The sequence below is a fragment of the Chanos chanos genome, chromosome 5 (genome assembly GCF_902362185.1).
Source record: "Chanos chanos chromosome 5, fChaCha1.1, whole genome shotgun sequence".
Classification (NCBI taxonomy): Eukaryota; Metazoa; Chordata; class Actinopteri; order Gonorynchiformes; family Chanidae; genus Chanos; species Chanos chanos.
The window spans coordinates 3,312,836-3,337,308 of NC_044499.1; the positions used below are offsets into that span (position 1 = coordinate 3,312,836).

General features: G+C 42.7%; 2 protein-coding genes across 2 annotated transcripts; one reads left to right on the top strand and one right to left on the bottom strand.

Moving 5' to 3' along the window:
- Nucleotides 1–762: 762 nt before the first annotated feature.
- On the bottom strand, nt 763–11,821 carry eeig2a (EEIG family member 2a). The gene is made up of 11 exons (XM_030773163.1): nt 11,676–11,821; nt 9,049–9,169; nt 8,356–8,385; nt 8,071–8,187; nt 7,284–7,330; nt 3,675–3,766; nt 3,199–3,294; nt 2,052–2,220; nt 1,688–1,824; nt 1,247–1,310; nt 763–873 (listed from the first exon to the last, which is right to left on the bottom strand). Exons 1-11 carry the CDS (start codon nt 11,819–11,821, stop codon nt 831–833), a joined length of 1,062 nt encoding a protein of 353 aa, XP_030629023.1. The 3' UTR covers nt 763–830.
- Nucleotides 11,822–14,438: 2,617 nt separating this feature from the next.
- Nucleotides 14,439–23,182, top strand: LOC115811308 (trichohyalin-like). Its single transcript, XM_030773459.1, has 15 exons — nt 14,439–14,534; nt 14,850–15,086; nt 16,155–16,385; nt 16,667–16,897; nt 17,179–17,409; nt 17,691–17,921; nt 18,203–18,433; nt 18,715–18,945; nt 19,227–19,457; nt 19,739–19,969; nt 20,251–20,481; nt 20,763–20,993; nt 21,275–21,571; nt 21,716–22,645; nt 22,835–23,182. The coding sequence occupies exons 1-15, from the start codon at nt 14,439–14,441 to the stop codon at nt 23,180–23,182; spliced, it is 4,218 nt and encodes a 1,405-aa protein (XP_030629319.1).
- The last annotated feature ends 1,291 nt before the right edge of the window (nt 23,183–24,473 follow it).

Genomic DNA, 24,473 nt, shown 5'->3' on the forward strand with positions numbered 1-24,473 from the left:
AGGCTCCTCACTTGTGAACTTCTGTAGCTTTAAAAATGCTTTATGTTTTGTTATTCTTTGTTTCTCTGTTTACACTTTCTCTCTCTCTCTTTCTCTCTCTCTCTTTCTCACTCTCTCTGCATCAGAGATAGCCTTCTGCAATCTGCTTTCCTCATATTTCTAATCTCAACATTGCAAAACAAAATCATTTGATCATTTATGATGTAACATCTAATTTTAGATGTAACATTTTAGCTTATAATAATCATCATTATGATTGGGAGAAATACTGTTTGGTTTTGGGGTTCCAGCCCCCTTTATACGGCTACTTTAACGAGCCTCAGAAGAAAAAACTTTGCAAAACTATCATCAAAAAGAGTTACTTTCTGGCTTTCATCAACAAGCATACTGTGGACAGAATACGACCACAGTTAGCAGCAAAAAAAACACAACAGTGAAACAGAATCAATTACAGTACAGTAACAGTACAGTTAAACCACTTCCCAGCTCTTAATCTACAAAGCATCTGTTTGAAACAACACATTAAAACCCCACTGAGTTGACAACAAGCCTAAGTACCCTCCTTTACATGGCACAGTAGAGAACAATGTTGCCAACGGCAACAGGGCATTCACAAGCTCTCATTTACACTGACTGTTCAATAACTAGTAATTTTGCTCCTCTTAGATCCGACCACTAGAGGGAGCTGTGACCGCACTGTCTGGCCGCTTGTCCCGCTGCAGTGGAAACGAGCATTGGTCTTTGAATTGAGGTGAAGCAACTGTTGCAGCCTCGTGCCTCTTCCTGTCAGAGCAAAGGGCATTGAGTCACAGAGATCTGACAGACTGTAACTAACGCTTAATCACGACCTGCTCAAATGTCCCAGCTCCAACCCTGAGAGAGAGAGAGAGAGGGAGAGAGGAAAAACGACATGAACAGAGATAAGTACGCACACCATACAAGCGCTCACACACCAAGTCTGATAAAGGAAGGATAAAACACACACACACACCCTGATAAGATGAGGACAAAACATTAGTCCTACTTGAACTCGATAAATACACACAACGTTTCAATATGATGCATTAAAAGAGGATACAAACTCTATCACCTTATCATTCACCTTAAAAGTCTAAAATGACAGAAACGCACACACACACACACATATACTGCAGCCATATTACGTAAGTTAAGTGCAGAGACAGCTGAAGTGCCAGTTGCCGTGCCAACCGTGCTGGTGGGGGAGGAGTTACATAACGATACACACCTGGCATGCTGGCTGCCCAGGGCAGTGCTCCCCCCTGGACCCACAAACAGACGCAGTCCTTCCTCTGTGGGGAGAGAGAGAGAGAGAGAGAGAGAGAGCCTGATCAATACCATTTCCAACAAAGCTACTGTACACACTCTCCATGTTTCTCAGGTTTCCCTGAGACTGGTTGCTAAGCGATCTAAAAATAAGTTTGTAACATGCTGTGTGAAGTGAATTCCCCCGCGTGTGGGAGAAGAGCGAGGGGGCTTTCTGTTCTTTTCCCGCTGCACGAAATGTATGCTTTTGTTCCACAGACATGCACACGCACACGCATGTGCACGCACATACATAGGTAAGAGACATGTGTGAAAATGTTCATGCAAATACACTATATGCTTGTGCTCACTTGTACATATGTAATATATACGTGTGTGTGTGTGTGTGTATTTTTGCCTGTACCCTCTGTGCTGGAGTCCAGCGCGCTATGACTGAAGTCCTGACCCTGGAGAATCTTCTCGATGATGTCATCAGCGTCCACTCTGGTGGCGTCCACCCTCTTTAACTGGGATTCCACAGAGTCCTGTTTCATTGGGTGCCTGAACACACACACACACACACACACACACACAGAAAGGTTATATTCGCGCACACACTCACCCACACTGATACACCCCCACACTGACACACAACCCACAGTGGTAATACCTCAGAGATCACACAGGCATTTCTAAGAAATGATACACAAATCTCACCTCTCTTTGTCTCCCTCTCTTCCTCTCTCTCTCTCAGACACACACACACATACACACGGACAGTCTCTGACCTGTTCACTCTCTCTGTAGAGCTGCTGTGACGTGGGGTGCCGGGAAGTTGCCTCTCCTCATTGGGCTCTGGGATGCTGCCAATCCCCGTGGAGGCACTGCCCACTGACGTGTTCCTCTTATGGGAGAGCTCAGTCAGGCTGGAGGAGCGTGAGTGACATGTGCTGTAGCCTATTAAAAGTCAGAAAAGAAAATGTGTGTCAGTGTGGCAAGCGGGTCCCTGTTGCTGCACTACAGCGATTTTGAAGTGAATGGAGAATTGATGATCAATTCCGATTCAGTTCTTACAGAGTGTGAATCAGAACCGGAATTCACACTTGTCTTAAAAATGTGGGACGGAAACTGAGGAAGTTGTATAGAAACAAGTGGAACCAACGCACTTGTATGCAAACATTCTTTAAGCTCGGGCCTGAGGTATACCACTGCATTCGTGTTAGCCAGTTCTCATCGCTGTTTTATGGACATACATTTAAAATACTTTCACTCTGCTGTCTCAGAAGGTCGTTTCACGGAAAGTGAAACTGCGACACCCATGACATTATTCTTTACATTAAAAGGGCGCTGCGTTGGCAGGAAGCGGTACATGTTCCTGACCAGGAAGTCTCTGATGCACAAGCAAAGATCTGTCATGCACACATGCAAAGGGGTTTTTTTTGGTAAACACAGGAGAATGTTACATTAGGGTCTCTATACAGGTTTACACTTTTTACAGGTTAACATACGCATTTGTGTTTTTACAGCATGGGATCGGTGGAGGGGGTTCATCGAATTCCAATCAGCATCTTGCGATTCCAGCTTAGTTTCAGTTCTGCATTCTGAAATTCCCATTCCAATGTTCCAAATCTTCATAAGAACTGAGAGCCTAAACCCTGGAGCGAGGACTCTCTGATCACTGATATTTGGCTTTGATGTATTGGCCCCTTTGGGAATGACTTTAGTCATCTCTCCAGCCTGGTCAAACCTGTTTTATTCACATATTTACATCTGAGACGTGTGGAACATAACCAGTTACATGCAGTAGTTCAGTGCAGAGGCACACACATGAGATGTAAAGGAAACTACAGACCCAAGTACTAAAACACTACACACCCAAGAGGCATACTGCATGCCCGAGGGTCATACTGCATGCCCGAGGGGTATGCTACACACCTGAGACTTTGGACTGTTGGCTGGCGTAGCTGGAGGTTCTAGAGTGACTGCAGACTGCCTGCTCCTCAGACGCAGAGGTGCACTTTCTAGAACTTTCTGTGGGATGTAGAGAAGAGGATGTTAGCATGACTCAATGGCATTCACTCAGTGTTTGTGCCATAAACACAATCGCTAAATCACAGGCAGAAACCACAGTTTCCTCAGAGACGAGTCTTTAAAAACAAACTTTCATTTGCACTGTGCCACGTCCTCAACACTCGGCAGAAATAAACAACAAAGAACGCCAACGAAACAATAATCACCATAACCCTACGCTCCAAGCTCCGGTCATGTGACCATAAGAGTGGCACACAGGGACTATGCATAGACAGAAATATAAGACTCTTTCCTCTGCTCTGGATCCATATCTGCCATGAATAAAGGAGAAAAGCCCAGGGGTGTGACCCAGAAGGGAAAAGAAGGTGAGTGAGTGTTACCTGACACACTGGGCGTCTCTCCCCCCTTCCTGTCCTCCAACAGGCATTCTGAATCGCTTGGAACGCCGATGGTCATCGCTGTGGACGGAGGCCTGAGAGGGTCAAAAGAGCAAAGACAATCAGTGTCATTAGCATACAGCCACGCAGTCCATTAAAAACCTTTAAAGCCTAAACAAACAACTACATTTACGCAACAAAAAATAATAATCATTGTTCAATTGCACATCTCCATTTCATCCCAAAGGAGGAAAAAAAAGACTAAAATTCACTAAAAAGCCATCCTAACATATCCACGCAACGATTAATTCTCATTCAACAGGAACAAACACTTAGTAACTGGTTGATATCACATGTTGACCAAGTCATTAGAAACAAATGTAATAATAATAATAATAATAATAATAATAATTATTATTAGAAACAGATGTAAAAGGTGATGTGTATATGCTTTAAAGACAAACGGGCCAATGAAGAGAGCACTTGTGATTCCCACTGTGTGTGGATGTGGGAATTCTGTGGGTAGAGATATTGTCAAGCATTCTCTGCTTTCACGCCTGACCCCGTGCTACTACACCTGCTACATCTCAGCATTCAGCTGTTTATCACACACACACACACACACGTGCACATGCACACACAAACAAACAAACAAACAAGTGCACACACACACACACACACACACACACACACACACACACGCACGTGCGCACACACATGTGCACATGCACACACACACACACACACACGCACGCGCGCACACACAGCTGTCTGCTCTCGAGGTGAAAGGTCTAAAGTCACAGTCAGTTTCTCTCTCTGAAGCTGTTGTTGGGTTTGTGTCACCTCTGTCACACATATGACTGCTCCTAAATGTCACTCAGCATTTGGCACTGCCTGTCATCACCCTGTGTGTAGCACCAGCTCAGCGACTGTTCTTATTCTTTCTCTTCTGGGTATTTTTTTTTCAGGGCTGTGGAGTCTAGAAAGGCTTTTCCTTTCACCAAACAAGGTCGTGACGAGTGCTTGTCTGAGCCAGCAGGGTTGGCTGACAGAGCCAACGTCTCAGCCTACAGTGATTTCACTGCACCGAGCACATGCGAGTGAGCATTTTTCATAACCATGCGTACACTGGTTCTCGTTTTCCACTATGAGTTCAAACCCCCCCCCAAACTGTGTTGTTTCCCACATATGATCATAAGGCGTCATTATGGTACAGGGGAAGAGTGTGGTTTGTATTCATAGACTGGGGTAGGCCTACTCATTCATATGGGGCTTCACCTTTAACTCTGACTCCAGCCAGACCATGCTGACCTGTTGAACTGAGCTGAGACAAACACTTGGTTTGTCTTTCACTTTCTTTCCTGTAATACTCAGTTCCTCCTGGGCTCACGTGCGTGACGCCTGACCCTCACACGGAAGACTGGAAGTTTATGACTGACCCATCTGAGTGGCAATAAAATGCTCTTAATTCACCGGGGACAAAACTTCCTCCAGGGAACATACTTGGTCATCCCTCACAATGAAACCAGCATTAGACGCATTACAGGAGTGGGACGGCCCCGTCATGTCTAACCCCCGAAAGTAAAAGGCCTCCGTCGATCAACTGCTCCTTTACGACATCTTCATTTAGTTACCGTTCTTTCAGTGTAGCAACCGTGTGTGGAGGTGCTTGTGTGTTCTTTGACGAGGCTTTTGGAATGTGGTTCGCTGGCAGAGAAAACAGAGAGGAGGAGGAGGAGGAGGAGAGCTGAAGATCATGAGTCCTGCAGAGGAGTCAAAGCATGTTGCCATTCATCTCTCTGTGTTACATAAATGCGTGGGCTGACATCACCCCCCCACACACACACGCTCGTATTGGTAGAGTTTGGGTTTTCCTGAGTGCTCTGACGCACAGTCTAAGAACCAGGAGTGATTCATGGACAGATGTATTCTTCCACACACAGACACACTCTCCCTCAAACACACACACATACACACACTTTCTCTCACTTGCAAACAAAAGCTCACTCACACTCTTAATCTCACTCTGTGAGTGGGGGGGGGGGGGGGGTAGGTTACCGCTGCCAAGCTGTCAGAGTAAAGTGTGGGTGCGCGTGGTATGCGGCCTTGACGATCATCTGTAACCATGGTGAGGAAATTCCGGCATCCCAGACCCCCACTGATTCCTGCATGTGACGTCAGAGAGGTCTTGGCAACACTTACAACATGCCCAGTGACCGACCGATGGAATCACAATATCGGCACGCTGGACTGTCTCTGGAAGCGCAACTTCCCTCTTGGTTCTGTTCGGACAACGTTTTTAGTCTTTGATGAAAATCTGTCATCTTCCGTTTGTTTCGTATCTCTCGTTCTCTCTCTCTCTCTCTCTCTCTCTCTTTCTTCCTATTTGCCACAGCCTGTTGGAAGTTCGTCTAAATGTGGAATAGTTTTACTGTGTGTCTTTCAGTCTACTGTGCACACAGACACACCACACAGGCACTGCCAGTCACAAGACTGTGTGAGTTTGTGTGTGTGTGTGCGTGTGTGTGTGTGCACCTTTGTTCTCTGAGTAATGAAATGACACACACCCACAGGTGTGACTGCGACTGTGACGTGAGTAGCAGAACTCTCTCACAGTTTTTAGACACTCAATGTCAACACAATCTCTTGATTTATTTCCTTTATCCATTCTATGGTAGACGGTTAAGCCTCAACAAGCCAGATTCTGATCCCTCTGACCAATATACTACTAATCAACTCCATAGACTGTTTACAAAACCCAGGCCTGACCAAATCACACTCGCACACTCAAAGATCTACTCTGCATTTGACCAAAGCACAAAGAATTTTAACAAAGGGAGCAAAAAGCGTCCAACCTTTCGCCATGGAGACAAAACTTTAAAAAAAAAAATTTCATCTGAAGAAAGATGAGTGGGAGTAAAAGGAGAGAGAGAGAAAAAAAAAAACCAAACAAACAAAAAAAAACCCCAACATGTTTTAGCCCGGTCTTCAGAGAGCCCGTCTGTCAGACTGAGGAAGGAGCGAGAGTCGGTGGTCTGACCACTTCCTGAGCGTCAGACGAGAAGTGCACGACTGCGGTGAGACGCGGCAGCATAAGCAGTGCTTTGCACCAGAGCCTTGCACGCCCGCGTGCCACGACGACCAGCTGCACAAGGACCAGGTCTCCACTTTTCCCATCAACACGGCCTGCCATGGGGTTGTTTTTTTTTTTCCTTTAACGAGGATGGCCAACAGGCGCGGGAAAGTAACAGAACTAGCTGTATTTGTCATGTCCACGATGTGTGACAATAACAACAGTCGACAAAAGGATTTTAACTGGGTCATGTTGGTAAAAAAAAACAACATGTGAGCAATCGATGTTTTCCTCCTCTTTTAAATAGCCTTCCCAAAAAAATATACCTCTACTTAAAGTGGTGGATTGGTGAGCTCAAGGAAAGGGAGGCCCTTAAAAGTGTTCGATGGGGGTCAAAGTCAGAATGGGAAGTCAAAACAGGAGAAGACTTTTTCCTAACAAACCTGAGTGACAGATATCAACCAGAGCTGGAATCACAATGCCACAAAATGTTGCTAAAAAAAAAAAAAAAGAAGAGAAAAACAAACGACAGGTCTTACGTTTTAAAGAGGGGATCGCCAGACATCAGCTGCATAGTGATAATAACCTGAAAGAAAAAGAGTAAAAGAGAGAGAGAGAGAGAGGGAGAGAGAGAGAGTGATGCTTAAATTTGGGGTGATAATGTCAATGTGATTTAGCTATTCAGTGTATTACGTTAATGTAATTTAAATATTTAGACATTCAATAATTTATTATTAAAAAAGAAAAACTAAATGTTTTGGTCTTCACCAACACCGGTGTGGGGGCTCTCCCTTTCACTCACTCACATACCTAGTATACCACAGTCAAACTTCAACTCGCATGCATTTAAAACCGATTCCTGCCAAGAATATTATCAAACTCTCTCTCCCCCTCAAACACACAAGGACTCTCTTTCTCCCACGATACAAGCACAGGCATGTTACACACGTCTTGTGTGAAAAATGATGAACAGTGAAATTCAACACCGTGCCCAATATATTGATTGTTATGAGTCACATCCTCAGGCCCCTCCCCTAGTTACACCGTTTACCCACCAAACAAACACGTGTACACTCACTGATTGGTCATAGCAGCCCATGCGCAAAAACACAAACCCACTGCCAACAAAGAACCAAATTCATGGAACATGTGGGCATGTCTGAATGAGAGCAATGGAATCTTCCCGGGATTCCGTTAGAATGTTCAGCGGTGAAGGTTCTTTGCGGAGTCCACAGACCACTTTGTCGACAGACAGCCTTACAGTTCTGTTTCTCTAAGTCGTTCTGGTTACAGTCAGGGCTAAGTGAACACAATGTGAAGTCCTACCTTCAGTATGGAGTTATCCTGACGTGTGTGTTTTGTGTCGTAGCCTTCCAGTAGACACCGACGAATGGTGCTCCCTGACCCAGCAAACTCAGCCAGATTTAGGTCTGTAAAGCCCAGCTGTCAAACACAAACACACCAACACACTCTGTGGTGACCCAATGATTCAGGCTACACACTCATTATTCACCAAGGTTTTATTAACAAAAGCTTAGAGATTAGAGACTTTTTTCATTAATGAAATATCCTGAAAAGATATGTTAAAAAAAAAAAGAAAAGAAAAATTACCTTTGCAAATGTTTTTCCCCCTTTCACTTCCTGCACGGGGTGGAGAAATAAAGCAGGCCGGTTAGGTGTGTTAGTTGACATAGTCAAACAATACAGCATTATATTCACAGAAACACCTGTAACCCATTTTCCTTTCCCACCTGACAATGAACAAGGAAGTTCTCAATCAGGAAAGAATGAAAAAAAAAACAACAACAACAACAACTACAAAGCAAAGACTGTGTAATCGTACACACAGACTCTGAGCTCTCCGATTCTACTGATCCTCTAAGACGAACACAGAAAGCATTTCTTTTCTTTCTCTGTTTCTTTTTCTAATTCTACTTTTCTCAGATTGTCCTCTTGTCATTAACTTGTACTTACATGTCAACAAAATGTACAGATTAAATATAGTTCCCACACGCTGGCAGGAAAAGCTGACTTACAATGATAACAATAGCCTGATACACTGGAAATGATATGGCTGGAAAGTTCCAAGCAAAGATTCATGAATGAGTTGCCCTTGTCTAACGCATTAAGAGGACTTTTTAGTCATAGTCTATACAAAAAGAAGTCAAACTTAAGTGACCTCTATGTGCCAAGACCTGAATGTGCCGGTTATGTCAGCGTGTGTCGCAAGAGTCTGATGAAGGACTGCCAAAGCATCCTTTTAAAGAGCTCGACGGCTACTGGTCTAAAGTTCCCGTATCTTACCTTGCGTACGGAAACCCTGCACACGCACGGGTCCAGAACCCCGGTTCCGGCATTAGCGCTCATCTTACACAGGAAGGAGAACTTTTTCCTCCAGCGTACACAGTTAGCCATCACTGGCTCCCTGGAAGAGAGACAGAGAGAGAGAGAGAGAGAGACAAGGAGAGAGAGACAGAGAGAGAGAGAGAGAGAGACAGAATACAGAGATAAGTTAAGAAAACAGCATTCTATGTTGTAGTGATGCCAGTCTGTTGATAGCACTGGAGGCTCATGAGTGAGCAGGGGCAGTGTCCATGTGTTTGTCCAGCTTCCAGTAATTCACATCAGTTCTCAAAAATAACCTGTACACACACACACACACACACACACACACTCACACACTCTCACACAAAACACAGTTAAACTCGTCCAAAGCACAGGCCAGATGAGAATAAGACAAAGAGCAAGCCACTGAGGGCACGGGTAATCTAAACAAAGCCTGTAACGAAGACGTCATAACTGAGAGGATCCCATCAAACATTCATGAACCAGTTCCTATAAAGCCCAAACACTAAAACACTGCTCAGCCACAGACTACACTTAGAAGAGTCCTGCAGAACTTACAAAGTACACTTTCAGAATCTCTTTTAAAATCTGCACTGGCCCTCACGCTGAGCCACGGTCCTGAAACAGTGTCGCTCTACGCTGAGGCCGCGATCTGGACCCGGGTCGCTCTGAGAAGACTTCATGTGAGGAACAACCGCATCACTCATTCTATTACCAGATATTTCTCATTACTGTACCCTGTAAACTACCCGACGTTCGCAGCCAATCGAATTGGCAGTTATGCAGCTGTAGTTTTACTCAGACATGAAAAACACTCTCTCTCTCTGACACATCAACACAGGCTGGTCTGTACCAACACACACAAACAACTCCCAACAGAACAAGGCCTTTTGCTAACACTCAAACTTGCCTTAAGATGGGACTATTACTCAATGACTTGGAATTTATCAAATCCTTCTCGTGTCCTGTTTGGCTGGTGTGCCATTCTTTTAAAAGTTGCAAGTGTTTGCTTTTGACACATCATAAGCTGTTTAAAAAAAAAGCACTGTTTTGTCTTCATCACAATCACATCCATCCATCCATCCAAGCACATAGGCCCAGGATAGGAAGTTTTGACAATACGGGTAAACACGTAATGTTTACACATTTGGAAAATGCACGTGGTTGCTATGGCGACGTCGTGAGTCTCTGAAGGAATGCTGGACGGTTGGAGAGACTGGAAAGGTCCTGCCTGCTTCAGACAACGCTCTGCCCACTTGAACCACAGGGCTGAGTCACCAACTCCTGCTCACCACAGAGGAAAATACCATTTAACCCTCACAATCACTGCATCAGCACATCCTGGGTCTTTCCCCCTCCGAACACACATATGGCTTCAATTCAAATGCCAGTCAATAGTCTCCCTCTCTTCCTCAGGGTTGCCACAAAAACACGTTTGGGTATAAGCGTCCTTTGACCCTTCCTTACACCCCCCCCCCCCCCCCCAAAAAAAAAACTGTTATGTTCTTTCAGTCGCTCTCTGATGAGACATTTCGGTTCACAAAACAGGCTAATTCTGAGTTGTGTTTTAACGCTGAGAGAGCCAGTCCGGTTTAGTTAAAACAGACACACATGCCAGGATTATCTGCAACGGCCATGATTGCTCTTTAGGGGTAGGGAATCCAATCTCTTGGCAGCACGCGCGCGGCGTAGTTAACTTTCGTCATCAGCACAAAGTCCGAACCAGACAATGAACAGGTGTGAATGACTTTCAGCACTTTCCTCACCGCCAAAATGAAACAATCAGTAAAGTGTGAAACCAAGCCTGTTTGCACAAGCTGATACAATAATTCACAATCTTAAATATTGATTGTTTAAGGATCTAATCAGAGACTCCGACCAAAAAGCAGAGTATTGAGAAAATGCCAGAGAAAAAAAAAAACAATTATTTGACAGAAGTCCAGTAATTTACACAGTAAACCTCAAACACAATTATAGTTTTTTCCGGGAAAAAAGCTGCTTCACATCTCCCGAGGACGATGGAAACGGACTCAAAACAATGAAACGTATTTCCATAGCAACCGTTTTTGGCAGTCTAACGGGGAGGCTGAAGCAGATACAGAGACATATAACTATTCAAACTTACACTCAGTTTCAAAGATTCTTAATACTGGCCGAATATCATCACAGATATCTGGACGCCACACAGAAATCTTTAAGTACAGACACCAAGTCCGGTGAAACATGAACGCCGGTCGCTTGCCTATCAGCTAAACAACGTTAGCCATTAGCCAGCTGTCATTAATCTTAACCAATGAACGGCACCTCTCACAGAAACTGAGACACATACACAAGAAAGATAACACCATTGTTATACCAACATTTACTTATTCAGAAGAAGCTTGCTAGAATGTATTGACACGGTATAAAACAAAAACCAGTGAGTAATATAGTTAGGTTAAATTCCGGTCATTTACACAGCAAGATACCTGATGGGAAGTCACTTCTATGAGCTTGTACTATTAATGATCAGATCAAAATACTGCGCTTTGTCACGCCTGCGTACCTTATCCGCTATCTGGCAAAACATACATGCGGTGCCTTACCTTGACGACTCCTCTGCAAAGCCACCGTCAGTCAGCCTGACTTTACAAAAAAGGACACCATTCACAAAGGGCACAGAAGACAGTTCGTCCAATTCGAAATCTACTTTAAATTTGAATTTCTTTTTCTTCATCATGATAAACGCCATTGGGCTACGTAGGGACAGACGAACGTTCGCTTGCTGAAGGAAAGCAGTCCTTTTCTTCACGGCTTCAGGTTCCTAACCATAGGACCTACTAGACTGGCTTTGCTTACCCACATATCACGTTCAAATATTTACGCCCCCTCAATGAGCCAGTAACTCACTCCACTATTGGCTATCCGAGTAGCTAAGCAACAAAACACCTCCTTTCAAGGAGTTCTGGGTGTTCCTTTAAACAGCGAGGACGGGTCGGTTTAATCTTGATTGGCTCGTAATGCTGTTTGACAATATAGCAGACCAATGATAAATAGGTGGGTTGAAGAAGAAGAAGAAGAAAAAGGTAAATTTAGATTTCAAGTGTGGTCCCAGTTGGAGATCTTCCCAGTGAGACGTAACAGTGTGTCACATCCTCACACACTGAAACGGCAAATACAGTTACCATTCCTCAAGTAATTAGAATATTATGCTCATTATTGGTATTATTATGGATATTGTTTAATCAGGTAATTTCTTAATTTTTGTGAGTGGAAATTGGTAAAAAAGACCTAAATTGCTAAAAAGTCTCAGAAAGACGTATTTAGAACGACACACCACTATCAGTCAGGCATAGTATTATCTTTTCCCCTTGTGGGTTATTCTCTCTCCACAGCGCCATCTTGTGGTCCAATGTGTGTGCCTTCAGCAGTCATTGTAATAAACACTGGAGCGTTTGAATGCCACCAAGAATATTTATAATGTCTTTATGTACTTTGGAACATTTAGCATTAAGCTAGAAACGGGGGTAATTTTATTTAAATGTTGTTTACAGAAATGTCAATAATCCGTTACCATTCAACAAAAAAGGGAAGAAAGTGTCAAGAACAAAGAACTGGTTATGAATAGTTGTTGTTCTGTTTTTGGTCCCATATGAGGATAGATCCAATTCTGCTTTTGACAAAATCCATACCATGCCCTCATTGCTGGTCAAAAGAGGAACACTTAAGGATATGACCAACATTAACTGTTTGAATCATGAAATGCAGAAGTGCATTGTAAGGCAGAAGTGTATTGTAATCACAGTGGCACTAATGAAGTTGAGCCTTTGGTTGAGTACTCTATTAAGCCCTGGTAATATTTCATTATATTTGCCCAAGACGGGGTGACACATTAAAACGTATGCTGTAAAATGCCGCACTTATAACTTTGGGAGTGGACATTCTCCCAACGGCGAGGCAAAGACATAAATACTTGGTTCTGGGTTAAAAACAAACAAACAAAAAGTTCAGAATCATCCACAGAAAGGACCGAGTTTAATGCCAGATGAAGTTCTCTTCATTCAGCTGGATGGTAAGCCATTCATGGTAAACCACAGACACCATCATGCTGACCATGTTGAGTCTTTGGCTTTTAAACTGACAGTGAATGACAATTCTGCCGAGTCAGGTAAAAATTCATGAACAAACCAGGTAACCACATCTTTAGTCAGCTCACCCCAGGGCCCTGTTGTCTATAACTCATTTGATTGGAAAAAGGAAAACCACCTCTTTTGTTAAATTAGAATGCGGCAATTTTTAATATGTTTTGAAGAGGAAAAGGTGAGTAGTGATCCAACAGAGGTCAAAAGAATGTTTATTTTGAAAGTTATTCCATTTTACAATGTCACTAAAATGGAAGACAGTACTGTCCTTCAAATCCAGGTGTCACTGTGTGTGTCAGCCAGTTAGCAAAGGAGGATTCCAGCGTGAACCCTTTTGTAATTTACCCTTGCGTAAAGAAATGTGCACTATACCTTCTGTTCAGATTAGAATAAGTTATCAGAAACAATATGCAGCAGAATCCCGATGGAAACTTAAAGAGGCTAGATTAGGGTTAAAATTAACACAGCCACAAAGATTCATGTCAAGATCTCTTTTCTCAGATCGCAAATCCACCATCTGACTCCAAAGTAAAATCAGAGGAGGAATGGCTAGTGATGCACTGGACACAACATCAGCTTATTTAGTTACTTAGTTAGTAAATAACACAAAAAACCCCAAAAAAGACTGTATGTATGAATTAAATAAAAGAGAGATTCGTTAGGATATAAGTGATTAACGGAACTAGTTTGAATAAAAAGAAAAAACATTAAAAATCATAAAGAAAACAAATCATGAATTGAGCCATTCAGTAATTCATGTAGACTACAAAAGCACTTTTGTTTTTTTGTGTGTGTGTGTGTGTGTGTGTGTGTGTTTTTAACTTCTGTATTATCTCAATATGACCCTAAAGAAAACAGAGATTGTCTAAAACACCAGTAACCAATATGATTCCATTTAGAATCCTCAAGAATCCTCTGTGTTCTAACAGGCGCATTATGATATCATCCAGTGCTGTGATACAATTGTTGAACAACAGCACAAAACGCCTGGTACTGAACACAAACTATCAGTTGTGCGGATTCGGTGAGATAGAAACACAAGAGAAAGTTGACAAGATGATGCTCTGCTGCTGTTTCAGACCGAGGATCAAGGACGACCAGTCCAAGAAACAAAGTCTGAAGCAGGAGGGAGAAAACAGGAAGAAAGCGGTTCGTGAGGAGAGGAGAAGACAGAAGAGAGCTGCTAAGAGAGCTGAGAGAGAGGAGAAAGCAGAGAGTTTGGAGAAGATGGAGAAAGTGGTGGAGAGAGTGGCAATGGAAGATGAGAAGGTCGTAGAGGAGAAGAACACAGAGGCAGTGGAGGAGGGGAACACTCTGAAAATGGTACTGCAGGTGATATTTTGTTTTAATATACAAGATTTTACTGATGTTCTTTAAAACATGTATGCGTGTTGAAAAAAAAATGCATTAAAATACAAATGAAGTAATATCAGACTCAAAATTTAAATATCCAGTGTAAAAAGAAAAAAAAATCATAAGACAGATGAAAATCATTCTCAGTGATATATTTTAATTCAAAATCCCTCTCAAACTGGGAGACAGCATTCCTAAAAAGAAAAAAAGAAAGCAAGAAAAAGAAAAGTTGAAGTTTTAACTGAAATGAAAATTCATTATATTGTGCTGTTATTCTAAATTAAGGAAGTGCTGGTGAAAGAAGAGAATATTCCAGAAGACAACAGACTGGAGAGAATGGATGGACAGACCCAGGAACAGACAGCCAAAGAGGTGGTGCAGGAGGTGATGGAGGAGGCCAAGAGGGTGCTGGAACTGTTCCAAGATGGACAGAACAACTGTGATGGAAATATGACAGAGGATGAGATAAAGGATGATGACGAGAAAGTGGAGGAGGAGATTGTTCTGGAACATGAGATGCAGGTGACATTTCAGAATCATCAGAAAGATTTTCCTAATACTCTCTTAAAAACATATATATGTGTATTTAGTAAGGGTGTAGCGGTACACAGAAGTCACGGTTCGGTTCACACCACGTTTTAAACATCACGGTTCAGTACAAGTCTGGTACAACAGGAAAAAAGCCAAAGAAAACCCAAAACGTAAGGCTAGGTTTCTTTCATTTATTTTGAACAGACAGTAGTGCAAGTTACAGTCTGTTTCACGTATAGTGCTGTATAGTCCCCACCGAGATACTTGGTACAGCCTGTAGTGCATTAAAGGTGCCACAGAATGGACATCACGATTTTCCTTGCCCTTTTGAATTCACTGAGATGAATGTGCTAAGGAAACGTTGTCACAGTATGAAAACATACATTCTCCTCTTACAGCCGCACAATCTCTGCAAAGAAAACAAGCCTTTCTACGGCCATGTTCTGAATTCCGTGTGTTTGTGACATCACAACTGCTCATGGCTGCCTACAGCTGTGTGTAGCCAATTGCAGGCTACTGACAGCCAGCATTGTCATCTATTATTCATTAGGAAATGTGGTTTACTTCTTACTACAATGTACCAGTCAACAAGGACATGAGGTCCTTGAAAACTTGAACGTTGTCATTTGTGTGCACCACTATCAGATCCCAAATCTTAGAGAGGAGAGAGCAAACCAACGAGAGAGTGAAATGAGAGACTCGCGCTTGTGAAATTTGGTTCCGCATGAGATTCATCAATCTTCATACATAGGCTAACGCGTACTCTCCATAGAACTGCATGCACTAAACCATTAATGTGACAGTTCAGGATGAATACATATACCACTACACCAATGGTATTTAGACAAACTTGCAACAGAAGAGCAGCTCATCTGTTCTGAAACTGTGTTCCCCTGCAAATGATCATATATTTAAAAATAATGTCAAGATTAAAAGTAATATCAGTGATCGGGCAATCCAAATTGAAGGGTGAACATGTGGCAGAGGCCTGATGGAGCCTAACGCACTCTAGTTTAGGGTTGAAATGAATACCTCTACTATATTCTTCTGTCATTTAAGGATGTGAAAGAACAAAAGATGGTTGAGGACAAAAATGTGGAGACCCTGGATGACTGGACACTGGAGCAGACAGCCAAAGAGGTGGTGGAGGAGGTGATGGAGGAGGCCAAGAGGGTGCTGGAACTGTTCCAAGATGGACAGAACAACTGTGATGGAAATATGACAGAGGATGAGATAAAGGATGATGACGAGAAAGTGGAGGAGGAGATTGTTCTGGAACTTGAGCTGCAGGTGACATTTCAGAATCATCAGAAAGATTTTCCTAATACTCTCTTTAAAAAATAAGTGTGTATTTAGACAAACTTGTAAGAAAAGAGCAGCTCATCTGCTCTGAAACTGTATTCCCCTGCTAATTATCATATATTTAAAAATAATGTCAAGATTAAAAGTAATATCAGTGATTGGGCAATCCAAACTGAAGGGTCAACATGTGGCAGAGGCCTGATGGAGCCTAACGCACTCTAGTTTAGGGTTGAAATGAATACCTCTACTATATTCTTCTGTCATTTAAGGATGTGAAAGAACAAAAGATGGTTGAGGACAAAAATGTGGAGACCCTGGATGACTGGACACTGGAGCAGACAGCCAAAGAGGTGGTGGAGGAGGTGATGGAGGAGGCCAAGAGGGTGCTGGAACTGTTCCAAGATGGACAGAACAACTGTGATGGAAATATGACAGAGGATGAGATAAAGGATGATGACGAGAACGTGGAGGAGGAGATTGTTCTGGAACTTGAGCTGCAGGTGACATTTCAGAATCATCAAAAAGATTTTCCTAATACTCTCTTTAAAAAATAAGTGCGCATTTAGACAAACTTGTAAGAGAAGAGCAGCTCATCTGCTCTGAAACTGTATTCCCCTGCAAATGATCATATATTTAAAAATAATGTCAAGATTAAAAGTCATATCAGTAATGGACCAATCCAAATTGAAGGGTGAACATGTGGCAGAGGCCTGATGGAGCCTAACGCACTCTAGTTTAGGGTTGAAATGAATACCTCTACTATATTCTTCTGTCATTTAAGGATGTGAAAGAACAAAAGATGGTTGAGGACAAAAATGTGGAGACCCTGGATGACTGGACACTGGAGCAGACAGCCAAAGAGGTGGTGGAGGAGGTGATGGAGGAGGCCAAGAGGGTGCTGGAACTGTTCCAAGATGGACAGAACAACTGTGATGGAAATATGAAAGAGGATGAGATAAAGGATGATGACGAGAACGTGGAGGAGGAGATTGTTCTGGAACTTGAGCTGCAGGTGACATTTCAGAATCATCAAAAAGATTTTCCTAATACTCTCTTTAAAAAATAAGTGTGTATTTAGACAAACTTGAAAGAGAAGAGCAGCTCATCTGCTCTGAAACTGTATTCCCCTGCAAATGATCATATATTTAAAAATAATGTCAAGATTAAAAGTCATATCAGTAATGGACCAATCCAAATTGAAGGGTGAACATGTGGCAGAGGCCTGATGGAGCCTAACGCACTCTAGTTTAGGGTTGAAATGAATACCTCTACTATATTCTTCTGTCATTTAAGGATGTGAAAGAACAAAAGATGGTTGAGGACAAAAATGTGGAGACCCTGGATGACTGGACACTGGAGCAGACAGCCAAAGAGGTGGTGGAGGAGGTGATGGAGGACGCCAAGAGGGTGCTGGAACTGTTCCAAGATGGACAGAACAACTGTGATGGAAATATGACAGAGGATGAGATAAAGGATGATGACGAGAACGTGGAGGAGGAGATTGTTCTGGAACTTGAGCTGCAGGTGACATTTCAGAATCATCAGAAAGATTTTCCTAATACTCTCTTTAAAAAATAAGTGTGTATTTAGACAAACTTGTAAGAGAAGAGCAGCTCATCTGCTCTGAAACTGTGTTCCCCTGCTAATTATCATATATTTAAAAATAATGTCAAGATTAAAAGTAATATCAGTGATTGGGCAATCCAAACTGAAGGGTCAACATGTGGCAGAGGCCTGATGGAGCCTAACACAGTCTTGTTTAGGGTTGAAATGAATACCTCTACTATATTCTTCTGTCATTTAAGGATGTGAAAGAACAAAAGATGGTTGAGGACAAAAATGTGGAGACCCTGGATGACTGGACACTGGAGCAGACAGCCAAAGAGGTGGTGGAGGAGGTGATGGAGGAGGCCAAGAGGGTGCTGGAACTGTTCCAAGATGGACAGAACAACTGTGATGGAAATATGACAGAGGATGAGATAAAGGATGATGACGAGAACGTGGAGGAGGAGATTGTTCTGGAACTTGAGCTGCAGGTGACATTTCAGAATCATCAAAAAGATTTTCCTAATACTCTCTTTAAAAAATAAGTGTGTATTTAGACAAACTTGTAAGAGAAGAGCAGCTCATCTGCTCTGAAACTGTATTCCCCTGCTAATTATCATATATTTAAAAATAATGTCAAGATTAAAAGTAATATCAGTGATTGGGCAATCCAAACTGAAGGGTCAACATGTGGCAGAGGCCTGATGGAGCCTAACACAGTCTTGTTTAGGGTTGAAATGAATACCTCTACTATATTCTTCTGTCATTTAAGGATGTGAAAGAACAAAAGATGGTTGAGGACAAAAATGTGGAGACCCTGGATGACTGGACACTGGAGCAGACAGCCAAAGAGGTGGTGGAGGAGGTGATGGAGGAGGCCAAGAGGGTGCTGGAACTGTTCCAAGATGGACAGAACAACTGTGATGGAAATATGACAGAGGATGAGATAAAGGATGATGACGAGAACGTGGAGGAGGAGATTGTTCTGGAACTTGAGCTGCAGGTGACATTTCAGAATCATCAAAAAGATTTTCCTAATACTCTCTTTAAAAAATAAGTGTGTATTTAGACAAACTTGTAAGAGAAGAGCAGCTCATCTGCTCTGAAACTGTATTCCCCTGCAAATGATCATATATTTAAAAATAATGTCAAGATTAAAAGTCATATCAGTAATGGACCAATCCAAATTGAAGGGTGAACATGTGGCAGAGGCCTGATGGAGCCTAACGCACTCTAGTTTAGGGTTGAAATGAATACCTCTACTATATTCTTCTGTCATTTAAGGATGTGAAAGAACAAAAGATGGTTGAGGACAAAAATGTGGAGACCCTGGATGACTGGACACTGGAGCAGACAGCCAAAGAGGTGGTGGAGGAGGTGATGGAGGAGGCCAAGAGGGTGCTGGAACTGTTCCAAGATGGACAGAACAACTGTGATGGAAATATGACAGAGGATGAGATAAAGGATGATGACGAGAACGTGGAGGAGGAGATTGTTCTGGAACTTGAGCTGCAGGTGACATTTCAGAATCATCAAAAAGATTTTCCTAATACTCTCTTTAAAAAATAAGTGTGTATTTAGACAAACTTGTAAGAGAAGAGCAGCTCATCTGCTCTGAAACTGTATTCCCCTGCAAATGATCATATATTTAAAAATAATGTCAAGATTAAAAGTCATATCAGTAATGGACCAATCCAAATTGAAGGGTGAACATGTGGCAGAGGCCTGATGGAGCCTAACGCACTCTAGTTTAGGGTTGAAATGAATACCTCTACTATATTCTTCTGTCATTTAAGGATGTGAAAGAACAAAAGATGGTTGAGGACAAAAATGTGGAGACCCTGGATGACTGGACACTGGAGCAGACAGCCAAAGAGGTGGTGGAGGAGGTGATGGAGGAGGCCAAGAGGGTGCTGGAACTGTTCCAAGATGGACAGAACAACTGTGATGGAAATATGACAGAGGATGAGATAAAGGATGATGACGAGAAAGTGGAGGAGGAGATTGTTCTGGAACATGAGCTGCAGGTGACATTTCAGAATCATCAAAAAGATTTTCCTAATACTCTCTTTAAAAAATAAGTGTGTATTTAGACAAACTTGTAAGAGAAGAGCAGCTCATCTGCTCTGAAACTGTATTCCCCTGCAAATGATCATATATTTAAAAATAATGTCAAGATTAAAAGTCATATCAGTAATGGACCAATCCAAATTGAAGGGTGAACATGTGGCAGAGGCCTGATGGAGCCTAACGCACTCTAGTTTAGGGTTGAAATGAATACCTCTACTATATTCTTCTGTCATTTAAGGATGTGAAAGAACAAAAGATGGTTGAGGACAAAAATGTGGAGACCCTGGATGACTGGACACTGGAGCAGACAGCCAAAGAGGTGGTGGAGGAGGTGATGGAGGAGGCCAAGAGGGTGCTGGAACTGTTCCAAGATGGACAGAACAACTGTGATGGAAATATGACAGAGGATGAGATAAAGGATGATGACGAGAAAGTGGAGGAGGAGATTGTTCTGGAACTTGAGCTGCAGGTGACATTTCAGAATCATCAGAAAGATTTTCCTAATACTCTCTTTAAAAAATAAGTGTGTATTTAGACAAACTTGTAAGAGAAGAGCAGCTCATCTGCTCTGAAACTGTATTCCCCTGCTAATTATCATATATTTAAAAATAATGTCAAGATTAAAAGTCATATCAGTAATGGACCAATCCAAATTGAAGGGTGAACATGTGGCAGAGGCATGATGGAGCCTAACACAGTCTTGTTTAGGGTTGAAATGAATACCTCTACTATATTCTTCTGTCATTTAAGGATGTGAAAGAACAAAAGATGGTTGAGGACAAAAATGTGGAGACCCTGGATGACTGGACACTGGAGCAGACAGCCAAAGAGGTGGTGGAGGAGGTGATGGAGGAGGCCAAGAGGGTGCTGGAACTGTTCCAAGATGGACAGAACAACTGTGATGGAAATATGACAGAGGATGAGATAAAGGATGATGACGAGAAAGTGGAGGAGGAGATTGTTCTGGAACATGAGCTGCAGGTGACATTTCAGAATCATCAAAAAGATTTTCCTAATACTCTCTTTAAAAAATAAGTGTGTATTTAGACAAACTTGTAAGAGAAGAGCAGCTCATCTGCTCTGAAACTGTATTCCCCTGCAAATGATCATATATTTAAAAATAATGTCAAGATTAAAAGTAATATCAGTAATGGACCAATCCAAATTGAAGGGTGAACATGTGGCAGAGGCCTGATGGAGCCTAACACAGTCTTGTTTAGGGTTGAAATGAATACCTCTACTATATTCTTCTGTCATTTAAGGATGTGAAAGAACAAAAGATGGTTGAGGACAAAAATGTGGAGACCCTAGATGACTGGACACTGAAGCAGACAGCCAAAGAGGTGGTGGAGGAGATGTTGGCAGAGGCAAGGAGGGTGGTGAAGTTGCAGGAGGAAGTGAAGGGAAGTTCTGAGGAAAAACTGATGGAGGACAAGACTGAAGAAGAACAGGAAACAGTAGAGGAGAAGGTGGTAGAGGAGGATGATGAGGAGAAGGAGTTCTCTGCAATGGATGACACCAAAATGGAGGAGGATAAAGCACAGGAGGAGAAGGAGATGGTGGGGGAGAACCAACTGACAGAGAATGAAAATGAGCTGAAGGTGATGGAGGAGGAAGAGAAACTGAAGATGGAGGCAGAGCAAGAGAACGAGAGAGAGGTGGATATGGAAGAAAAGGATGAGATGATTATGGAGCTGCTGCAGACCATGATGGAGGAGGCGTTTGAGATGGTGGAGACCATGTATGAGGTGGTGGAGGGGAAAGAGTCAACTGTGGAAGAGAAAGACAAACAGGAAAAAATAAAGGATAAGAGGATGGTGACAAAGGTAGAGACTGTAGAAGACAGGGAACTACAGGACAGAGCCAAAGAGCTGGTGCACAATGCGCTAGAAGAGGCAAAGAGCCTGGTGCAGTGGATGGAGGCAGTGCAGGAGAACCCTCTCGAGGATGAGAAGATGGAGGACAATTCAGTGGAGATACAGAGTGTGATACTGGAGACTGAAGTGGAGCAGAAAGTGAAGGAAGAGAGGGTGGAGATGGAAATAGTGATGAAGAGGGTAAACCTGGAAGAGGAGGTTGAACTGTTGATGGTGGATGTTGCTGAGGTGGAGGAGGTGGAGAAAATGGTGCTGCCGGATGTAGAGGAAGAAAAGAAAATGGTCATGAGTACAGGTGACGAGGAACTTGAACCAAAGGAACGAGGGATGACGGAATGCGGACAAATGGAAGAGAAAGATGTTGAGGAGGAAGAGATGGATCAATGGATGATGGATAAAGGCATGATTGAGGATGAGGATAAGATGGAAATAGTGCCATGGGAGAAAATGGAGGAGAAAGACACCTGGGGGTGGATGGTGCTGGAGGAGGAGAGGATGAGAGACCAGAGCGTGAAGAAGCAAAGAGCAGAGGAGAACAAAGCTGAGGAGGAAAAGGACACGGTGGAGGTGGAACAAGCTCAGGAGAAAGAGTTGGGAACGCAAGAAAACGATCAACCGATCGAGATAGTCCAGATCCACGAGAGAGAGAGCATGGAAGCAGCTCAGCAACTTTATGAGAGAGACAGATGGGAGATAATGTTGCTGGAGGAGGAGAGGAGGAGAGAGGAGAACATGACGGATGAGTGCAGGGTGAAGGTGGAGATAGAGAAAGAGAAGAAAAAAGAAGAGAAAAAGGAGAAACAGAAGCATCTCAGAGGAGAGAAGCAGAGCAAGAAAAAGCAGAGGGGGAAAAAGCGAAAAGAAGGAAAACAGGGAACGTCTGGACTGGATGAGACACAGAAGAAAGCGTGGACTCATGAGTACCAGCCCACATACGTCCCTCAGAGACAACGTCCTCATAGACAGGACAGAGACATGAGAGGAGAAGAGAGAGACATTCCACCTCAAGGTGGGCGATGGAGCCAGAGACCTCCACACAAACCGAAAAAGAGATGGGGGTCTGAGTGGAGCGATGGCCAGTGGAGACAGAGAGGGTTTGATGACAGAGAAAGTCAAGGATACCCTTACGGTCCCCGTGACATACGGGGGAGGACAGAGGGAGAGAGACGGGTCTATTGGAGCGGTCCAGCACAAGGGCAGACCCAGATGGAGGTGAGAAGACAGCAGGAGAAGCGCCCAAAGAGGAAAGTCTCCATGCAGCACGGAAACCTGAGCTGTACTGTGAACTTTTAAAGGTGGCGGGACAAAGAGGCCCAAACAACAGCTACAGGACCGTGACACCAACACACACTTACACACACAATTGAAGAACTCATACTATACATCAATTCTTTTTTTTTTCTAATTTTATTTTCATCTGAATTTATAAAAAATAAATAAAAAATAAAAAACTATAATACATAGTTTTGAGTTGTTATTTTTGTACAGCGGAGTGCAGTGCTTCCCTACAAAGGGAAAGAGTATTAACCAAATGCTTAGTGAAAATGAGGCCATCGTCAGTTTTGCTGTGTTAGTGTTTTATTGTGTGATTGAAAAGTCATGGTTGGAGTCACTGTGTTTGTGTGTGTGTGAAACCAGTAAGGAAAAACACCGCAACCACTTCACAACTGGAGGAGGGAGATTATGAGAGAGACAATTTGGGGGAAAATTGTTTTGAAAATAACACGTAGCACATTAGTTCAATCCAAAATATTCCAAAGTGCTTTCGCACTTTGTCAAAAAATTTGAAAAAAATATTAAAAAAAAGTCTTGTGTTAATAGTGCCGAGAGATATCCCTGAGCTGGTCGCTGTTTACTTATGTACCATGATAGGTCATTGAGAGTTAAGGTCTTTTAGAGCAGTGTTTCTCAACTCCAGTCTTGAGGACCCTCTGTCCTGCACATTGTTGTTTTAACTCTTCATTATCACAGTTAACTGAGCTAATCAGGGGCTTGATGATTCACTGATCAGTGGAATCAGGTGTGTCAGTCCCGAGTTTAAAAAAAAGACGAGCAGGACAGTGGGCCTCCAAGACTGGAGCTGAGAATCACTGCTTTAGAGAGCTCTGTGAGTCATTAGGATCAAACATGTGTTCCTCTCTCTCTTCAGTGAATGTACAGTGATGAGAAGGCCTGGATCCCTGCAGGACTTTTCTCTTTTTAAGTAAGGTTGTAAGACTAGCACTGCCCCAAGAGTTGAGAGGTTATGTGTTTTTGAGCTAAGAAAATAAAATGCGTGTAAATGCTAATTAATAAATCTACCTAGCTATATTAGTTGCTATTTTGTTAAGACAATGCTATCATAGATTGTGTTCGTTAACCTAATTTAAGTCACCAACTAGCACAGCTAACCAACTAGCACAGCTAACATTTAAATGGCCACCAATGATTAACACAGTATTACAAGAAGGAATGAAAACTTTACTTTGTTGGGTAACATTTATGCCATGCACTTGAAGTGACAACCCTAAGGCATTTGGGCAGTGACCTGAAGTTTAGATTTTCTCTGTCACTGTGGCTACACTTAATGCAGTTTCGCATACTA

Coding starts and splice junctions, on each gene's coding strand:
- eeig2a (XM_030773163.1), bottom strand. CDS start 11,821: ATGGCGTTTATCATGATGAAGAAAAAGAAATTCAAATTTAAAGTAGAT. Junction 8,386..9,048: donor GCAGGGTTTCCGTACGCAAG/GTAAGATACGGG, acceptor CACCCCGTGCAG/GAAGTGAAAGGGGGAAAAAC. Junction 3,767..7,283: donor GGCGATCCCCTCTTTAAAAC/GTAAGACCTGTC, acceptor TGACCCTCTCAG/GCCTCCGTCCACAGCGATGA.
- LOC115811308 (XM_030773459.1), top strand. CDS start 14,439: ATGGAGAAAGTGGTGGAGAGAGTGGCAATGGAAGATGAGAAGGTCGTA. Junction 15,087..16,154: donor TTCTGGAACATGAGATGCAG/GTGACATTTCAG, acceptor CTGTCATTTAAG/GATGTGAAAGAACAAAAGAT. Junction 19,458..19,738: donor TTCTGGAACTTGAGCTGCAG/GTGACATTTCAG, acceptor CTGTCATTTAAG/GATGTGAAAGAACAAAAGAT.